General features: G+C 37.9%; 1 protein-coding gene across 5 annotated transcripts in view; it reads right to left on the reverse strand.

The window, feature by feature from the left end:
* Positions 1-21,346, reverse strand: part of elk1 (ETS transcription factor ELK1) — a 142,716-nt gene that overhangs the window by 59,598 nt on the left and 61,772 nt on the right. Inside the window, exon 9 of one of the 5 annotated variants that reach the window (XM_010865027.4) lies at positions 17,235-18,136. The exons of the other annotated variants lie outside the window; for them this stretch is intronic. Within the exon in view, the coding sequence (XP_010863329.1) occupies positions 17,990-18,136 (147 nt within the window). The 3' untranslated portion in view covers positions 17,235-17,989. Of the gene's footprint in view, positions 1-17,234; positions 18,137-21,346 lie in introns of those variants that run through there. 5 annotated transcript variants of the gene reach the window in all.

Consider the following 21,346-nt stretch of genomic DNA (forward strand, 5'->3'; position numbering starts at 1 on the left):
CGGGAACCTTAAGTGTACCGCATGTTAATGCATGCGCACATGTATGCGCTTATGAACGCATGTTGGTTATCGTGTGTGCTTGCAGTATTTACTAACCTGTGTGTTTTTCCACTCCCTTGAGCTTTGATGAGAATTGTTGCTTTCTTAAGCAGTTCTACACAGTTGTTTATTTTAATTGTGGTGAAAACCGGGACAATTTGTTAGCGAATGTCGAAAACCTGGACATTTAATTCTTTAACAGATATTTGTCCGGACCTGGGACACCCAGCTTGAAACCGGGACAATCCCGGGCAAACCGGGATGTCTGGTCACCCTACATTAACACAGCTGCACCGGATGACTGAGTTAGGAAAACGCTTTCTACAGCATATGAAATCGAAACTGCAGAAGATGTTACAATTGTAATAATTGTAAGAAATTGAAGAAATTGCAGAAGAGGTTGCACTGCTGGAGTCCCTGTCCGACCAGGACATAGTTGAAATTGTATTAGAAAACAGCTCTGATTGCAATGTTGCTAGCCCTGGACATTAAATACATTTAACTGGAATGTCAAATAATGGGCATCCAGATTGTAATATCTTCAGCAGTTTCAATTTCATTTGCAGTAGAAAGCATTTTCATCAAGTCATCCAGTGCAGCCATGGTGATGCCTAAGTGCCACAGTGTTGCCAGATTTCACAGGAAAAACAAGCAACCCGGACTGTCAAAAAAGTCCAAAACAAACTACTTGGTGCTGCAGAATATGCCCCCAAAAGCAATGCTTCTTTTGGACATACTTAAGTAGGTGTACTATTTAAGTGTAAGAGAGAGCCAGCAACTCTCATGGTGGCGAGTTCCTGTTGTTGAAGTTACGTAAAAAATATTCTAGACAGTAGATCCGGGTGTTACAGCTTTTATTTAAACTCGTTCTAAGTTTTAGTGTGCCTCAATACACAAGCCTAAAGAACCGCAAACCCACGACAGACAATATTTCCATGCGACTTTCTGAAAAAAGTCGTTCATAATAAGCGGACATGGCAACCAGGGCAATGAAGTCGATTCACCAATCAAAAAACAGTAATCGGTACAGCCCGCCCTTCCAATGTCGATGGGTGAAAGTGACAGATTCAATAATGACAGATTTCACAATGACTACAACCAAGAAATAAATTAATCGTGAAATATGAAACTGTGAAATAAATTGTTAAATGTGGAAATACACCATTAAATAGGTTACATGCTTTTTATAAATAATTTTATAATTTGAATTATAAATGTCCCTTCTCCTAGAGGCCCTACTGGGATGTAAAGGCATGATTATCTGAAAACATAAAAATTATGTAGTAGACATTTAAAATTCACGTGATGTGTCACAGCATGTCTTAAATCATATAACAATATCCAGCTGGATATTTTTTGTTCATTTTATGAAATAGGGTTAGAGTTTAGACAGCTCTCAAAAAGGCCCTATTTGAATGTAAATGGAAGATTGAATATGGATTGTGTCTGTTAATTCCCTGCATTTGTGTAAATTTTTGCCTCTCTGCTACCTAGAGCGTATTGTTTAAAATGGTCATTGATCACAACATAATTTTTTTTTTGTACAACTGCATGCAACTAACAGAAGGGTATGTTTTACGAGTTTTCTCAGAGTTAGTTTAAGGGGTCAGGATTGGTCAGGTTTTTTAACAGTTATTTTAAAGAAGCAACAGTAAGGGTAAGTGTTATGGAATGGAAGTCTGATACTTATTTTTTTCACACAGTGCAATAAGTATATATTACATTATTGTCTCCAATTATTACAATTGTAATATTTTTTTATTTACCCAGCCAATAATGTAATAGCCAGCTTATAATGTAATAACTTATTACGTTATGGGCAAAAAGGTAAAACTTTTTATTGGTTCAGAAATGTTATTACATTATTGACTTTTATTACATTAAGAATGGAAAATGTATTATGTTATTGGCAGTTATTACATTATTGGCTGCTACAAGCTGCAAAAAAAGAATACATCAGAGATAGCAGGAACATTATGAGAGATAGCAGGAACATTAAGGAAAAAAACTCTGGTGAGCTCTGCAACACAAAAAGGCATGGACGTCCATGGAAGATAGCAGTGGTGGATGATCACAGGATCCTTTTCATGGTAAAGAAAAAACACTTCACTAGATCCAGCCAGGTGAAGAACACTCTCCAAGAGGTAGGCATATCATTATCCAAGTCTACCATAAAGGGAAGACTTCACGAGAGCAAATAGTGAGGGTTCACCACAAGGTGCAAACCATTTACAAGCCTCAGGAATAGAAAGGCCAGATTTGGCCAACATTTTTTCTAAAAAAGCCATCCCAGTTCTGTAACAGCATTCTTTGAACAGGTGAAACTAAGATCAACTTGTACCAGAATGATGGGAAGAAAAATGTATGGAGAAGGATTGGAATGGCTCATGATCCAAAGCATACCACATCATCTGTAAAACACAGTGGAGGCAGTGTGATGTCATGGACATGCATGGCTTCCAATAGCAATGGGTCATTAGTGTTTATTGATGATGTGACAGAAGGCAGAAGCAGCTGGATGAATTCTGAAGTGTTTAGGGATTTATTGTCGTCTCAGCCAAATTCAGCAAAGTTGATTGGACGGCGCTTCACTAGATGGACAATTACCCAAAACATTCTGCAAAAGCAACCCAGGAGGTTTTTAAGGCAAAAACATTTAATATTCATCAATGGCCAAGTCAATCACCTGATCTCAACCCAATCAAACATGCATTTCACTTGCTGAAGACAAAACTTAAGGCAGAAAGTCCCATGAACAAACAACAACTGAAGACAGCTGCAGTAAAGGCATGGCAAAGCATCACATAGGAGGAAACCCAGCGTATGGTGATGACCATGCGTTACAGACTTCAAGCAGTCATTGCCTGCAAAAAATTCTTGACAAGTATTAAAAACGAACATTTTATTTATGATTGTGTAAATTTGTCTAATTACATTTGAGCCACTGAAATAAGGGGACTGCGTATGAAAATGGTTGCAATTCCTAAATGTTTCATATGATATTTTTGTTCAACCCCTTGAATTAAAGCTGAAAGTCTGCACTTCAGTTGCATCTAGGTTAATACATTTCATATCCATTGTGGTGGCGTACAGAGGCAAAATTATGGAAATTGTGTTAGTGTCCAAATATTTCCGGATCTAACTGCATATAAGCGATACATAAAAGAATTGAAATTAGAAAGGTGTATTTGCGTACGTGGAACTCAAATATTGCCCAATATTTTCTCATCTAAATATAAATATCAAATTCACACTGAAGTTGTTGGCCAGAAATATTAGCATATAACGCCGTTGAGGTCTTTGTGTGTCAACATGAAATCAACAAACCATGATATTTAATGTCTAAAATAACACTATTTCACAGAGAGATCTATCCTGAAAACAATGACCAGGAATATCAGTCAATTCCATATTTTACTTTTTTCTACAAAAATAATGACCATCCCTGTAGCACTCTACAGGAAAGGACAGCACCGGTTCATCCTGAGGAGGCAGAGGTCCTTGAATGCGTGCAGCCTAAGCCTGATGTGTGTTTCCACCAACATCCAGGACACAACCCAAACCCCACCTTTGCATATTTCTTGGAAATGTTTAATGTAAAGATAATTTATAGTCTAAGGATAGTAAGGATGCCCCCAGGACGTCTCCCTAGGGAGGTGTTCCAGGCACGTCCATCTGGGAGGAGACCTCGGGGTAGGCCCAGGACTAGGTGGAGAGATTATATTTCGACACTGGCCTGGGAACGCCTCGGGATCCCCCAGTCAGAGCGGGAAAGGGAAGTTTGGGGTCCCCTGCTGGAGCTTCTGCCCCCGCGACCCGATACGGATAAGCGGATGAAGATGAGAGATGAGAGATTTATAGTCTTGTATACTAGGAATTTTAAATTGTGCTTATTGTTAAATTTTTGTTAATATTATGTTAATTTCAGTAAGTTTTCTATTGTACTATACTGCTGTTACACAGAAATTTCCCCCGGGGGATTAACAAAGTTCTACTGTACTTTGTAGGGTTCACATACTATCAAGCAGGACTGTATATTTTATGGTTCACTATTTTTTCCCTCATTAGAACATTGACTACTACCTCTTGATTGTAAATGATTGATTTGATGTATTCCTTTTATGTTATTCAAACAAAGGTTATATAAGTAGGCTAAACCCATTTAGAATCATTCATATCCAGTTAGATGTTTCTGTGACAATGAGTTAATTAGTTTTATATTTTTATGTTATTGTTGAATGTCATTTATTTAAATGTTTCTACCTTGCTCTATATTCGAGGATTTGATCAAAACTGTGTAGTACTGGCACCTGCTGCTCAAAATAATAACAGCCAAATTATTATAGTTTACATTCCACAAGACATTGTGTGGAGAGAGTGCTGTAATAGTTTGTTTGTGGTAGTATAATTATATATATATACATATATTATATATATATTTTTTTTTACTTTCCAAGATTGAAATGACAAGGTAGAACATTGGTGTGGAATAGGGCTGATCCCATACAGTCAACTAGTAGTGGACTATTAGTTTTTAGTGCTATTGCTCAACTAAGATTACTTTTTTAGTCGAGCAGTCCCACAAGCGGTCACACAACACCTGTCTTATTCCCAACTGTCTCAGCTGACAACTCCATTGCGGAGGTCTTCATTGTGTAGTCATGTAATTGCATCAGCCAAGCTAGATGGCTTAGTCCATCATTCAACAAAATATCTGCAATTAAAATTGTAGCCTATATGGTTTTATTGTGTGAGAGCAATGATGCTAATAACACAGTGTGTCAACTTAAGAAACAAGAAAAGGAACCAGGCAAGCCTAGTTCAGCCGGCCCACAATTAAAAATGATAGATGTCATTGCCCTCACTGGATACAAACCCGGGTCTGCCATGTGAGCGGCTGTGTCTTTAACCACTACAACATGGTGCTATATGTTTGCCCTGTGTCGGTATTGCTTCTTGACATTAGATCATTTTGTCACACATTAACATCAGGCCAAGTTTGAATATTTCGTTAGACACAATTAAGCCTTGTGTTAAACTGACTAACGTTTCTTATTAAGTTTACCTCCACCACAAATAGCATCTATAAAAGGTATAGCTTTTGCCTCTAAATGTTTTAACAGCTTATTAGCCATTAATAGGTTTACTAACTTATTACTTGGAATAATCATGAGTTTTGAGCAATTTCTAGCGAGACTGAATATGAACTTAACACAGCCAAAGCTATTTCAAGGCACAAAAACTTTTGTTTTTCATTCATGAATGACATTGATACAATAACTATCAATAGGCCTATAGGTGACGATCACTGACTTTTTCATCAAGTGAAAAGACGAGAGAATGGTAGAAACCCCTACTATTTTATTGCCCAATGGATATTCTTCTAGCCTATATACCCAAAAAGCTAATCACGGATGCGGCCTTCGTAAGTCCACCAGAAATGGTCGGAATATCCGTGAACAGTTTTATTTTAGGCGTACTATAATGAAGCTACTGAAGGTTGCAGCCAACAAAGTTTCTGTCACTCCTGACCCAAAAAGCATAAACGGATGCGTACATTTTTACTCAATAGAACCACACAATGTTAAATAACTGTCTGGGCTATACAAGAACACTCAAAATGGTTGGGGTTTCGCCTCTAATTTTCAAATGAGAAAAATACTAAGCCAGTGAGATGATAATGCAACGAAACAAATTAAGCTTCAGATATTGATGACAGGTTTTTAGTAAAGCAACACAAGCATCCGCACAATGTTTCAAATTCGATCCAAACTCCGGAGCTTGAGTTTTGATTGTAAGATCACCGAAGATAACGGTGTACTACAATACGAGATAACTGGCTTATCCAGGTAACTTCAGGAGTAACTTAGTGACGCCTGGTGTAACCTCCCGATTAACCTATACTACGAAAGATGGATACATTTTACCCAAGGTATTGTCACGGAAATTTATGCTGAATCTCTAAACTGCTCCTAGCAGGTTATCTTCGTGGATAACCCATGTTGCCCAACACATTGTGAGAGGCTCACACTCCGCAGGGCGAGGGTGTTTAGAGACTGTGCAACTTCTCTAGCTTACCCCGATGATGTTCTCTAATAAAGATAGTGATTCTCATCTGAGGGAATTCTGTATATTCTCCGGCTTCTAGGGCCAGACATTTCCAATTCTACTCGCTGGAGTAATGCCCTCACTGAACAGAAGTGTCCCTTGCTTTGCAACATTTGGCCAGCGGATGTTTCACGTGATCCATCAGTGATGCTGAACATCTGAGCAAAGAAAACTGTATGCCATGCAGTTCCCAAGATGATACTTTCTCTAACTAAATTGCTTGAAGCATTTGTTGTTTTCCCTGATTATTTAAGCCTTCTAAAAATCAAATATGCTTTTTATGTAATCGCATGTAATTCACAAAATAAAAATACTTGATCTATTTTTAATATGCATAGGATGGGCCTATAGACAGAACACATTTTTTCCATAGGAATCCCGATTGTGATTGATATGATTGAATGTATGCATATCCCCATTGGAGTACCCCTGGGAAAACATGCTGGAATTATAGGAAGTCATTTCACAGCATCAAAGTCCAGGTATTTAATCATGTATTATTTGATCTGACATTATTTCGCCTTAAAACTTCTACTTATATTCAAGACAATTAAAGTGGTGATTTTCTTAGAATGGTATTATATTAAAATTGCCTGAATTCCTTGTCAGATGCCATGTGATCACCATTTAACAGTGACCAGTCTAGAGCCTAGGTGGCCTGGGTCAGTGCATGATTCATGCATTTTTAATAGTACACCCCTCAACTGTAGATAAGGTGAAACAGGCTTGTGAACAACATACAAACATTTTAATTTGGGCAATCAAAACAGTTAATACAGTGGACATAAAAAGTCTACACACCCCTGTTAAAATGCCAGGTTTTTGTAAAAGAATGAGGCAAAGATAAATAATGTCAGAACTCTCTCTTTCCACTCTTAATGTGACCTATAATGTGAACAATTAAATTGAAAAACATACTGAATTCTTTGAGAGGGAAACATTTAAAATAAAAACCTTACAATAACCTGGTTGCATAAGCATGCACACCCTCTTATAACTGGGGATGAGGCTGTGTTCAGAATTAAACAATCACATTCAAACTCATGTTAAATAGAAGTCATTACACACCTGCCATCATTTAACTTGACTCTGATTAATCACAAATAAAGTTCAGCTGTTCTAGTAGGATTTTCCTGACATTTTCTTAGTTGCATCTCAGAGCAAAAGCCATGGTCCGCAGAGAGCTTCCAAAGCATAAGAGGGATCTCATTGTTGAAAGATATCAGTCAGGAAAAGGGTACAAAAGAATTTCCAAAGCATTAGATATACCATGGAATACAGTGAAGACAGTCATCATCAAGTGGAGAAAATATGGCACAACAGAGACATTACCAAGAACTGGACATCCCTCCAAAATTTATGAAAAGACACTAAGAAGCCTCCTGACACTGGTCAGGGAGGCTTCCAAGAGGCCTACAGTAACATTAAAGGAACTGCAGGAATTTCTGGCAAGTACTGGCTGTGTGTTACGTGACAATAATCTCCTGTATTCTTCAAATGAATGGGCTATGGGGTTTGGTGGCAAGTCGGAAACCTTTTCTTACCAAAAAGACATCAGAGCCCAGCTGAAGTTTGCAAAAACAAACATCAAGTCCCCCAAAAGCATGTGTTATGGTCTTATGAAACCAAGGTGGAACTTTTTGGCCATAATTCCAAAAGTTGTTTGGGGCAAAAACAACACTGCACATCACCCAAAGAACACCATACTCACAGTGAAGCATGGTGGTTGCAGCATCATGCTTTGGGGCTGTTTTTCTTCAGCTGTAAGCAGGGCCTTAATCAGGGTGGAGGGGATTATGAACAGTTCCAAATACTAGGCAATTCTGGCACAGAACCTTCAGGCGTCTGTTAGAAAGCTGAAGATGAAGTTCACCTTTCAGCACGACAACGACCCATAGCACACATCCAAATCCACAAAAGCATGGCTTCACCAGAAGAAGATTAACGTTTTGGAACAATTCAGAGCCCAGACCTGAATGCAATTGAACAACTGAGGGGTGATCTGAAAAGGGCTTTGCACAGGAGATGTTCTCCCAATCTGTGGGATTTGGAGTGCTTTTGCAAAGAAGAGTGAACAAATACTGCCACGTCAAGATGTGCCATGCCAATAAATTCCTACCCAAAAAGACTGAGTGCTGTAATAAAATCAAAAGGTGCTTCAATAAAGTATTAGTTTAAGGGTGTGCACACTTATGCAACCAGGTTATTGTGATTTTTTTTTTCTCAAAGATCTCAGTTTTTCAGTTGAATTGTTCACGTTATAGGTCACATTAAAGAAGGAAACATCTCTGAAATGATTTATCTTTGTCTCATTCTTTTACATCACAAGAACTTGTCATTTTAACAGGGGTGTGTAGACTTTTTATATACACTGTATAGTATCCTGTACATTAAGGCTGTGAGCACATGAGTAGGCTATTATAAGTATAGGCTACACATCACATCTGTACTGTGCATTAATGATGTGAACTATTAATACACACCACTTGATAGAAGATTTTTATATGTAATCCTGACTTGTTGCCAGGTGCGCTTTCCATTGGGGTTGCAGCTGAAATTATTGTTAGAATGTAGTTATTCTTAACACAATAGCATTAAATTCATACAGGTAGCCCTACAGCCTAGGGAGTAGATTTTAGTTAGATTAGCTGAAATTATTGTTAGAATGTAGTTATTCTTAACACAATAGCATTAAATTCATACAGGTAGCCCTACAGCCTAGGGAGTAGATTTGTTAACAGCAAGTAACTGGTCAATTTCAGATGTAGGCTATCATTAAATTATCCTAATTATTTTCACATGTTTAGATTTAGACTATTATACATGTCCTTACATTTCAATCATACTTCTCATAAGGAAGAGTCCGTAAGACAAAATACAGAACATATGACAAGAACACTGCTCTAACGAATTTGCTCTGTCGCCAACGTGCTGCCATCACACCTCCCTGGCTTTGTTGGCTGCCACGGTGTTAGATTTAGCCGTTAACCATTCTTTAAACTCCTTATATCCTGACATTATGAATGTGCGTTCTTCCATGGAAAAATACGGAGCACAAATCATTATGCAAAAATTTAGCCTGCGTTACCGAATGTGGCCCTTTTAAGCGAACGTGTAAAAACTCCAATTAACACTGATTCAACTAAACGATATCTCAGTTACCATCGTAGTTCCGTTTAACACCAATTTAGGCAATCAGAGTATGTCAACCCTGACTTTCCTTGATAACCCTGCATTAAATCTGAGTAGGTTAAACTTCCTTCTTAGTACTGCCCTCAGGGGTTACGACTCTTGCTTTCAAGAAGAGTGTATAGGATGTCACTTACATGCTAGATGCTTGCCTTTTATTCCACTGAACACACTTTCAAAACATGCATATTGTCATAGAAACGTTTAGGGTGCATTTACAGGCATTTAAATATGGACGCTTGTTATGACTGTTTTGCACATCCTTATTACATGCTTGAACATTACTCATGTTCCTTTCGCGTTTGCAAGTTGTCAATACGTATTGCATTTAAAAAATGTGCATTTTAGTTTTGAAATAAGCCTTGAATAATGTAGAGCTAGCTAGTTTTCCATACAAGTACCCCTGACTGCAGTGTGCAGTTTGGGGTGAAGATCAATGTGGGCGGAGTCAATCCACCCACACTGAATTTGACCGGTTTGACAGTCACACACTGAATACACGTTTGTGCATGGACCATGTTGAATGCTAACATAGTTCATTTTTGATGATAGTAAGAAACATTACATCCCAAACAAAATGTATTCTCCCAAACAAGTACCACTATATTATTTGTTTATTATTAATTATATATGAAAACGAAATAGTAAAGCATTTCTGATCAACTATTGGCTGGCAAGAAAATGTTTGCCTATAGAATGTATATAATAAAATAGTAAATTTACTTGCTTTCAATTCAATAAAATTGAAACGAAAAAAGCTATATAAGCACGCAGCTAAAAAGGAACAAAAATATATTCTATAAAATGTCAAATCACAAAACACTAAAACTGAATTGAAATAAAAATAAAAACGTTTTGCTAAATGTCTGTCTATAGTAACTTGGAAAACACTTTTAGAAAGACGAGTTTGGCCAGAGTCTGTGGCTTCAGGATGATGTTATGGTGCATGATGCATTTATAATTTCTGTACTTCACTACTGCTGCAACCGCCACTCCTGTGTCCAGCGAGGACCGTTGCAGCTGTGTAAAGGACAAGAGGTTGCGTTTGTCTCTCAACTGGTTACGCACCTGATCATCCCATATCACCCACTCGGCTTTAAATCATTTCAATACGTCCTACAATAGGCATGCCATGGCGTGGTACATTCTTGGTATGGGGTGGGGAACAATGCACACCTATATTTTTTTTCAATATTTGAAGATTTAAGATTTTTTATTGATCTATCTAATGCCTTTGACACCATTGATCACTTGTTGCTCATTTGCAAATTGTCAGAAATTGGCTTTGATCTTGTAGCTGGTTTGAAAATGTATCAAATAACAGCTCTCACTGTACTCACAGCAGGGGTGAAATCAGATTTTAATTTTTTTAATATCAAATCCCCTTAAGGATCAATTCTTGGCACAATTTTATTTTCTCTTTACATGAATGATATTGGTCTATCTGTTGAAAGTTGTAACATGCACCTATATGCAGATGACAGTGTTATATGCTATTGCTCCTACGGTTGACCAGGTGCTCTTTTTGGACTACGGTCTGCTTTCGATGTCCAGCAGAGATCTCTTTTTGATTTGAAGTTGGTTAAATTCTGAAAAAAGACAAATATACACCGATCAGCCATAACATTTTGACCACCTGCCTAATATTGTGTAGGTTACTCTTTTGCCATCAAAACTGCCCTGACCCGTCAAGACATGGACTCCACTAGACCTCTGAAGGTGTGATGTGATATCTGGCCCTAAGATGGTAGTGACAAGTCCTGTAAGTTGCGAGGTTGGTCCTACATGGATCGGATCTGTTTGTCCAGCACATCCCACAGATGCTCGATTAGATTGAGATCTGGGGAATTTGGAGACCAAGTCAACACCTTGAACTCATTGCTGTGTTCCTCAAACCATTCCTAAACCATTTTTGCTTTGTGGCAGGGTGCATTATCCTGCTGAAAGAGGCCAATGCCATCAGGGAAAACTATTGCCACGAAAGGGTGCACATGGTCTGCAATAATGCTCAGCTAGTAGGTACGTGTCAAACTAACTTCCACATGAATGGCAGGACCCAAGATTTCCCAGCAGAACATTGTCCAAAGGATCACACTGCCTCCACCGGCTGGTCTTCTTCCCATAGTGCATCCTGGTGCCATGTGTTCTCCAGGTAAGCGACACACACGCACCTGGCCATCCATGTGATGTAAAAGGAAACGTGATTCGTCAGACCAGGCTACCTTCTTCCATTGCTCTGTGGTCCAGTTCTGATGCTCACAGGCCCATTGTTGGAGCTTTTTGCATGGACAGGGTTCAGCATTGGCACCCTGATAACCAGGTAACCGACGCAAACACACCCAGCCATCCACATGATGTAAAAGAAAACGTGATTCATCAGACCTGGCAACCTTTGTCCATTGCTCCATGGTCCAGTTCTGATGCTCACATTCCCATTGTAGGCACTTTCAGCAGTGGACAGGGGTCAGTATTGTCTCTGTGACCGGTCTGCGGCTACACAGCCCCATATGCAACAATCTGGGAGGCACTGTCTTCTGACACCTATCTGTCAGTACCAGCATTAACTTTTTCACAAATTTGAGTTACAGTAGCTTGTCTGTTGGATGGGACCACACAGGCCCCACGTGCATCAGTGAGCCTTGGCCACCCATGACCCTGTCACCGGTTCACCGCTTTTCCTTCCTTGGACCACTTTTGATAGGTACTGACCACTGCAGACCGGGAACACCCCACAAGGGCTGCAGTTTTAGAAATGTTCTGATCCAGTCCTTTAGCCATCACAATTTGGTCCTTGTTACCATCGCTCAGATCCTTATGCTTGCCCATTTTTCCTGCTTCCAACACCTCAACTTTGAGGACAGCACTTACTGCCTAATATATCCCATCAACTGACAGGTGCCATGATGACGAGATTATCAGTGTTATTCACTACACCGGTCTGTGGTCATATTGTTATGGCTGATCGGTGTATGTTATTTTCAAAATCTAAATATGTGCATTTAAATTTGAATTTGTTTGCTCTTGATGGTGCTTGAATTGAAAGTGTTGCTGCATACAAATACCTGGGCATATGGATAGATAACAAACATGAAGATGAACTTGTTAGAAAATTGAGGATGTAAATGTCTTTATAAAAATACACAGCTCAAAAAAGATTAAGGGAACACGTAATCATCACAGTATAACTTCAAGGATATCAATCTGAGTCCTACAAAATGACCTCCAGCGGTCTACTAGTGTGCATGTTTCTGACCCAACTGCAGTGGGTCTAGTTCATGAAAGAATTTTTCGGGATACAAAGAAAAACCTACAGGTAACCTCAGGAGAAATACAGGCTGCTCTGTGTGGTTGTTTCAAGGAGCACAATATGACGATACTTGGACAAAAATAAGCTGCATGGTCGAGTTGCCAAAAAGAAGCCTTTACTGCGCCAATGCCACAAAAAAGCCTGGTTACACTATGCCCGACAATATCTTCACACGCCTCACAGCTTCTAGCAAACTGTCATTTGGATTGACAATACCAAAACAGAGCTTTATGGTCACAACCATAAGCGTTAAGTTTGGAGAGGTGTCAACAAGGCCTATAGTGAATATAATACCATCCCCACTGTTTGAGCTCTAAAGGCATAGGAAATCTTGTGAAAATTTATGTCAAGATGAATGCCACATGTTATCAGAAAATACTGGCAGAGAATTAGCATTCTTCTGCACTAAAGCTGCTTATGGGACGCTCTTGGACTTTCCAGCATGACAATGACCCTAAGCACAAGGTAAAGTTGACCCTAACCAGTGGTTACAGCAGAAAAAGGTGAAGGTTCTGGAGCGGCCATCACAGTCTCCTTACCTTAATATCATTGAGATCTCTGCAGAGATCTCAAACGTGTGGTTTATGCAAGACGACTAAAGACTTTGCGTGACCTGGTGTCATTTTGCCAAGACGAATGGGCAGCTATTCCACCTGCAAGAATTCGGGGTCTCCTAGACATCTATTACAAAAGACTGTATACTAAAGGGGGCAATACACAGTATTAAAAACTAAGGGTATGCAGACTTTTGAACGAGGGTCAGTAAATCTTTCATTTTGTTGCAATGTATTGTTTTATGATTGTGCCATTCTGTTATGACCTTCAGTTGAATGTGAATCCCATAAGAAATAAAAGATGTGTGTTTTGCCTGCGCACTCATATTGTCCTTACAAATGGTACATATATTACCAATTCTCCAAGAGTATACACATTTTTTAGCACAACTACATATGAATGCTTCTACCTCAGTTTTAAAACTCACTACAGATTTTCAAAATCTATGCATAGATCTATGGATTAATGTAAATCTATGCGTTATATTATTTTAGTTTTTCAAGCACCATGCATTATTTCACTGTTAACATACAGAAGTACAAACTATCAAACACAGTTTCAGGGATGGTTAACTCTAGAAAGACTTTCAATCTCCACAGAGGTAGGTAGAGAGGCTGTGTGTTTTTTCTGCACTTCACATTTGGAATTAATTCGAAGACCATTTTAAATTGAGTGAATTGGTGCTTCTACAGCAATTCAAATGGATGAAAGAGTAATATTTTCATGAAGAATGTGTTTGTATGTTATGAAATGGAGAACATTACTAATACATACCCACTCAGTAAATAGACAGGTGATTAAATGAAAAACTCTGTCACCATTTCAAAGTACATCATTTTAATTCTGATATTATTTTCCAATTGAGTTGTCAGATTTGACTGTTGTTTAGGATAATTAAATATTCAAATTAATAGGCATGCTTCAAAATGCACATATCCTATGGTTCTGAGTTGCAGGTCTGTCTGGCTCCCATTTGGATAGTTACAACTCCCCCAAAATATTTTTTTCCAAATGTAGTTACAAATAAGATCCATTAGCTTATGACGTAAGAACACATTGAAATGTGTCTATTTCATAATATCTGATAAACAGTAATTAAATACGTGGTAAATTATCATTTGTTACCAGTAAATAATCTATAACATTACCGTCATGCCATCCTCATGTTGTAGCATATACTTTCCCATACCTTGTGTACTTGAAACTTACTTACCAAGTCCATCATCTTAAACCAGTTCTTATAATGAACTCAATACTTGCCGTGGAAGTACTAAGAAAGGGGGCTGTAAATTGAACCAGTGTCTGTTCCCACATAGTTACAAGGAAAGAAGGCTGTAATTTGAAGTGGTGTCTGCTCCCACATAGATACATTGTAGTTACAAAGGAACAACTGTAGCTGTAGTCCATTTTACACCTCAACACTTACACTCACCTAAAGGATTATTAGGAACACCTGTTATATTTCTCATTAATGCAATTATCTAATCAACCAATCACATGGCAGTTGCTTCAATGCATTTAGGGGTGTGGTCTTGGTCAAGACAATCTCCTGAATCTATTTCACAATCTCCAGTCTGAGTATTAGACAATCTGCTCAGTTACTGTGATTTTCACGCACAACCATTTCTAGGGTTTACAAAGAATGGTGTGAAAAGGGAAAAACATACAGTATACGGCAGTCATGTGTCATGTGCGAAAATGCCTTGTTGATGCTAGAGGTCAGAGGAGAATGGGCCGACTGATTCAAGCTGATAGAAGAGCACCACTCGTCACCACTGAAATAACCACTCGTTTCAACCGAGGTATGCAGCAAAGCATTTGTGAAGCCACAACACGCACAACCTTGATGTGGATGGGCTACAACAGCAGAAGACCCCATCGGGTACCACTCATCTCCACTACAAATAGGAAAAAGAGGCTACAATTTGTACGAGCTAACCAAAATTGGACAGTTGAAGACTGGAAGAAAGTTGCCTGGTCTGATAAGTCTCGATTTCTGTTGAGACATTCAGATGGTAGAGTCAGAATTTAGCGTAAACAGAATGAGAACATGGATCCATCATGCCTTGTTACCACTGTGCAGGCTGGTGGTGTAATGGTGTGGGGGATGTTTTCTTGGCACACTTTAGGCCCCTTAGTGCCAATTGGGCATCGTTTAAATGCCACGGCCTACCTGAGCATTGTTTCTGACCATGTCCATCCCTTTATGACCACCATGTACCCATCCTCTGATGGCTACTTCCAGCAGGGTAATGCACCATGTCACAAAGCTCGAATCATTTCAAATTGGTTTCTTGAACATGAAAATGAGTTCACTGTACTGAAATGGCCCCCACAGTCACCAGATCTCAACCCAATAGAGCATCTTTGGGATGGGGTGGAACGGGAGCTTCGTGCCCTGGATGTGCTTCCCACAAATCTCCATCAACTGCAAGATGCTAATAGCACGTTGTTGAATCAATGCCACGTAGAATTAAGGCAGTTCTGAAGGCGAAAGGGGGTCAAACACAGTATTAGTATGGTGTTCCTAATAATCCTTTAGGTGAGTGTATAGTGTAGGTACATGGTAAGAGGGATGTAATTTGAAGAAGTATATATGCACCTTTTTCAAAAAAGTTGAAAAGGAAGGTTTTGAGTGAGGAACAGAAGGGTTAAAATTAAGAGACCACTGCAAATTGAATGCTTCTGTTCCTCACTCAAAACTTTTCAGCTTTTTTGGAAAGGAAAGATAAAGGTGCAGTGGTCTCAATTATTTCCGGAGCTGTATGTTTCCACAGAATTACAGTGTAGTTACAATGAAATAGGACTGTAATTTGAAGTGTTATTGGTTCCAAAATATTTACAGTATTTACAATATTTACAGCATCTGGTCCCACATTCAAACCCATTTCCAAAAGTTGGGACGCTGTGTAAAATGTAAAGAAAAACAGAATGCAATGATGTGCAAATCATTTAAACCCTATATTCAATAGAAAATAGTACAAAGACAAAAAATCAAAAGATGAAACTGGGACATTTTATTGTTTCTTATGCTGACTTTGAATTTGATGCCAGCAACACGTTTAAAAAAAGCTGGGGAAAGAGGCACCAAAAGATTAGAAACGCACTAGAAAAAATCTATACCTTGTGGAATATCACACAACTAATTAGGTCAATTGGCAACAGGTCAGTAACATGTTTAGGTTAGATAATACCAGAGAAGATGGGCCTGTCAGAAGTGAATATGGGGATGGGTTAACCACTCTGAGAAAGACTGCACAGGCAAATAGTGCCACAATTCAAGAATAACATCACAACATAGAATTGCAAAGAGTTTGAGGATCTCTTCATCTACGGTACACAATATCATTAAAAGATTCTGAGAATCTGGAGTCATCTCTGCACGCCAGGGACAAGGGCGCAAACTAATATTGGATGGCCGTGATCATTGGACAATACATTAAAAACAAATATGATTCTGTAGTGGACAACAATGCATGGGCTCAGGAACACTTCCAAAAACCATTGTCTGTGAACACAGTACGTTGTAGCATTCACAAAAGCTAGTTAAAACTCTACCATGCAAAGAAGAAACCATACATAACATCCAGAAATACCAGCATCTTCTCTGGGCCCAAGCAAAACTTTAGATTATTTTTGGCAATCATGGACACTACGTCCTCTGGCGTCATGGACACTGCGTCCTCCTCTGGCTTCTTATCAGCACACAATGCAAAAGCCAGCATCTGTGATGGTATGGAGGGCATTAGTGCACATGGTATGGGTGACTTGCATTTCTGTGAAGGCACCATAAATGCTGAACAATATATACAGGTTTTGGAGCAACATATGCTGATGTCATTTTCAGGGAAGGTCTTGCTTATTTCAGTAGGACAATACCAAACCACATTCTGCACGTATCACAACAGCATGGCTCTGTAGTAAAAGAGTCTGGGTGCTAAACTGGCCTGCCTGCAGTTCAGACCTGTCCCCTATAGAAAACATTTGGCGCATTATGAAATGACAAATAAAGCAAAGGAGACCCCAAACTATTGAGCAGCAGAAATCCTATATCAAACAAGAATGGGATTACATTCAACACACAAAATTACAGCAGTCTGTCTCCTCAGTTCCTAAACATTTTCATAGTGTTGTTAAAAGAAGAGGAGATGCGACACAGTGGTACAGATGCCCCGGTTCCAATTTTTTTTTAAATGTGTTGCTCGCATCAAATTCAACATGGGTGTGTATTTTTCCAAAAACAATAACATTTCTGAGTTTCAACTTTTGATATATGTTGTCTTCGTACTATTCTCAATGAAATACAGGGATAAATGATTTGCACATTGCATTCCATTTTTATTTGCATTTGACGCAGCGCCCCTACATTTCTAGAAACAGGGTTGTAGATACAGGGTAGTAAAAAGGAAAGACACCTGTAATCTGAAGTGGTATTAGTCCCAACATGGTTTCAGTGGACTTACAATGAAAAAGGGCTGTAATTTTAAGTGGCGTCTGTTCCCACATAGTTACAGAGTAGTTACAAGAAAAGAGGGCTGTTATTTGAAGTGATGTCTGTTTCCACCTAGATGCAGGGTAGTTAGACCTACCAAGCAAGTCCGTTTGGTCTAGTCAAATGAAGCAGAGTCTGTTTCACCGTAGTTTACACGTCACTCCTCAAATGAATCACCACCAAATATGACATTTAAAAAACATCTGTCAATTATAAACATTTTATTAAAACAAAAAAAAACTATGAAATACTATTACAAACGACAACTACAACCACTATTACCTGAACTTTTTTTTTTTTTACATCAGAAGCAATTTTGAGTTCCTCATCATATCCAAAATGTTGTTTTGCAGGTCTGGTGTGCTGTCCATGTACACCTTTAGAAATTCTGTGTAATCACACAGCCTCTGTCCATCACGGTACCTCCCCTTGGAAGCTATCTCGACCTGTATAGAGAATTTCAGTGAAATGCATTGTTTAGTCTACAATAACTGGACTTGTCACTGACAACAAGACATACAGTAAATATATATTTATATATTTTTTATAATTACCTTATGTTTGCTCAAATTTTCTTGAAATCTAATTTTACAGGCAATTATAATGCCATACCAGTGTGTACAAATACTGTTCTAAAGAACACTTTTTACATCTTGTTGACTCATAACAGAAAAATCCGTAATTGTCATGTGTACTGGTCTTACAGATAAGCTTAGTACTTTCATTGACCTGCGTGAAGTTGCCCCCCCCCAATGCAAAACGTTGTCAAACTATGCTCAATCGTTTTTGCTGGTTTGTGCTGTAAAAAGTTTTGTTTGTGCTGCTTCCGTTTTTTAGATATTAAAATAATATTTATAGGACAATCTGAGGTCACTCAGCCCCCCCACATGCTCCAAATTCACCCAAAATTGTCTCGTTCGTTTGTGCTTAGTTTGTGCTGGTTTGTGCCGGTAAAAGTTTTGTTTGTGCTGCGTTGGGTTTTAAAATATTAGACATTGAATTATAGACAATGATGTCACCAGCCCCCCCACATGCTCCAAATTCACCCAAAATAGATGCAATCGTGTGTGCTCCTTTTGTGCTGGTTTGTGCTGTCAAAAGTATTGTTTGTGCTGCTTCGGTTTTTTAGATACTAAAATAATATTTTTAGGTCATTCTGAGGTCACTCAGCCCCCCCATATGCTCCAAATTCACCCCAAATTGTCTCGATCGTTTGTGCTTCATTTGTGCTGATTTGTGCCGGTAAAATTTTCGTTTGTGCTGCTTTGGGTTTTAAAATATTAGATATTAAATTATAGACGATGACGTCACCAGCCCCCACACGCTCCAAATTCTTGTCCGTTTGTGCACAACTAACTGAATGGGAAAGACACTGAATGAGAGAGAATTGTAGACGGTGCACCAGCCCCACTTTTTTTTAACAGTAGGCTAGCTGAAGTAACAAGGTAAGACCTAAAGAATCGGCAAACCAAATCACAATATTCACCTATAGGTTACTGTTATCCTGTGCATTTTCAACTTTTAACGAACTGATGCGGATCACAGGATGTGTGGATGCAACATGAACTTCAAGGTAAGTGTTTTTACTTACTGTATGCCGTTTTGTTAATAATATAAAAATGGTCACAAATACACGCACCATAATTGGTTTGCTGTGTTTACCGGTATACACGTGTGTATTGTAAAGGCCATAGGCCTATATGTCTCTTAAGCTCACTATGGCTTTTTATTTTTTATTGAACATACTGATATTGTGAAATATTATTATAAGCTATTTGCTATTTTGTAGCTATTTTTGGTTATATATTATATTAAATGTATAATTACAATGTAATTTATTCCTGTGATGTAAAAGCAGATTGTTCTGTATCATTAGACCTACTCCAGATTTCAATTTCACATGATTCATTAGAAATCATAGTAAAATGTTGATTGTATGCTCAATTATTATTGGTGCTCAGTTAAGAAAGGTTCTTAATTTTGATCAATGTTGATCAACCTTTTATTAATTTATTACGTCCTTGCTAAATAATATATATATATATATATATATATATATATATATATATATTTTATATAGGCTACATTACTTAACCAAAATCTTTGAATTGTTGTATCTATTGGTTTTCAGAAGAAGAAAATAACAACTCTTTTCAAAATGTATAATGTTTCTTGAGCATCAAATTGATAACATCAGTAGGCTAGCTATTTTAGAATGTTTTCTGAAGGATCATGTGACACTGAACTAATGATGTTAAAAATCAGCTTTGATTACAGGAATGAATTACACTTTACTACATACTCACATATAAAACTGCAGTATTATTGGAATAATATTTCACAATATTACTGTATTTTTGATAAAATAAATATAGCCTTAGTGAGCATAAGAGAACATAAAACTTTGAGAAACACTTTTTAAAACTTTTCACTGGTAGGCTACTGTGTGTGTATTTATGTTTCTGTGTGTATATATAATTTAATTACTACTACTACTATTATTATTATCTATGTGGAAACTCATGACTCAATTAAGTCAAAATGATTTAACTATACCTTTAAAAACTTAAAAACACTTAATACTGACAAGTTACAATCTGTCTTCAAAAGATACCACACAAAATAATAGACTTGAGTGCAAACTTCCATAAAATAGCACACTACTTCTCCTAACAGGAGTAGGAAAACAAGAGTTTATGACATACAAAATGTTCAACAAAAAAAATTTAAAAAATAAAAATAAAATACGATCAGGAGACACTGAAGTGAAGATAATTGTTTAGTCAACAAATTATGTGATGACAGAACATCTTTGTCAATTCTACTTTAAAAGTGTACTCGCCTCGAGGATAGTTTAGCAGTTTTCTTGCCCAAAATGCTGAAGTTACATTTAAACTACAAATTGATGGCACATGCGCACAAATCCATTTTGCTCAGAGAGAGTGGCAGAAAAAAAAAAGTGACATAGGCCTAATATCTGAACAACATGACGTTTTTATTAAACACTACAGGACTACAAAAAACACTGATAAGAATTTGCATGATGTTCTATTAAATCATCTTTATTAGCATCTAACATTTTAGAGATTGAATAGACAAAACCGAAATAAAATGCTCATGGGCTATAGGCTACTGACTAACTACAGAGTTAGTCTATAACTATTTTTGATCTATAAAATACAGAGCTGTCTATAACTATTTTTGATCTTGAGACCATTGATTTATCTATTTTATTCAGTCAGCCTTATTTGTAGCCTATAGGTCTAATAAATATTAACATTAATTTGATTTAATTTCTGATATGTTAAAACCCAACGCAGCACAAATGATTTTTTTTATGGCACAAACCAGCACAAACTAAGCACAAACGAACGAGACTATTTTGGATGAATTTGGAGCATGTGGGGGGCTGAGTGACCTCAGACTGACCAAAAAATATTATTTTAATATTTAAAAAACTGAAGCAGCACAAACGAAACTTTTTACAGCACAAACCAGCACAAACTGAGCACAAACGAACAAGACTATTTTGGGTGAATTTGGAGCATGTGGGGGGGCTGGTGACGTCATCATCTATAATTCAATGTCTAATATTTTAAAACCCAATGCAGCACAAACGAAACTTTTACCGGCACAAACCAGCACAAACAAAGCAC

This window comes from Esox lucius, chromosome 12 (genome assembly GCF_011004845.1).
Source record: "Esox lucius isolate fEsoLuc1 chromosome 12, fEsoLuc1.pri, whole genome shotgun sequence".
In the NCBI taxonomy this organism is placed as follows: Eukaryota; Metazoa; Chordata; class Actinopteri; order Esociformes; family Esocidae; genus Esox; species Esox lucius.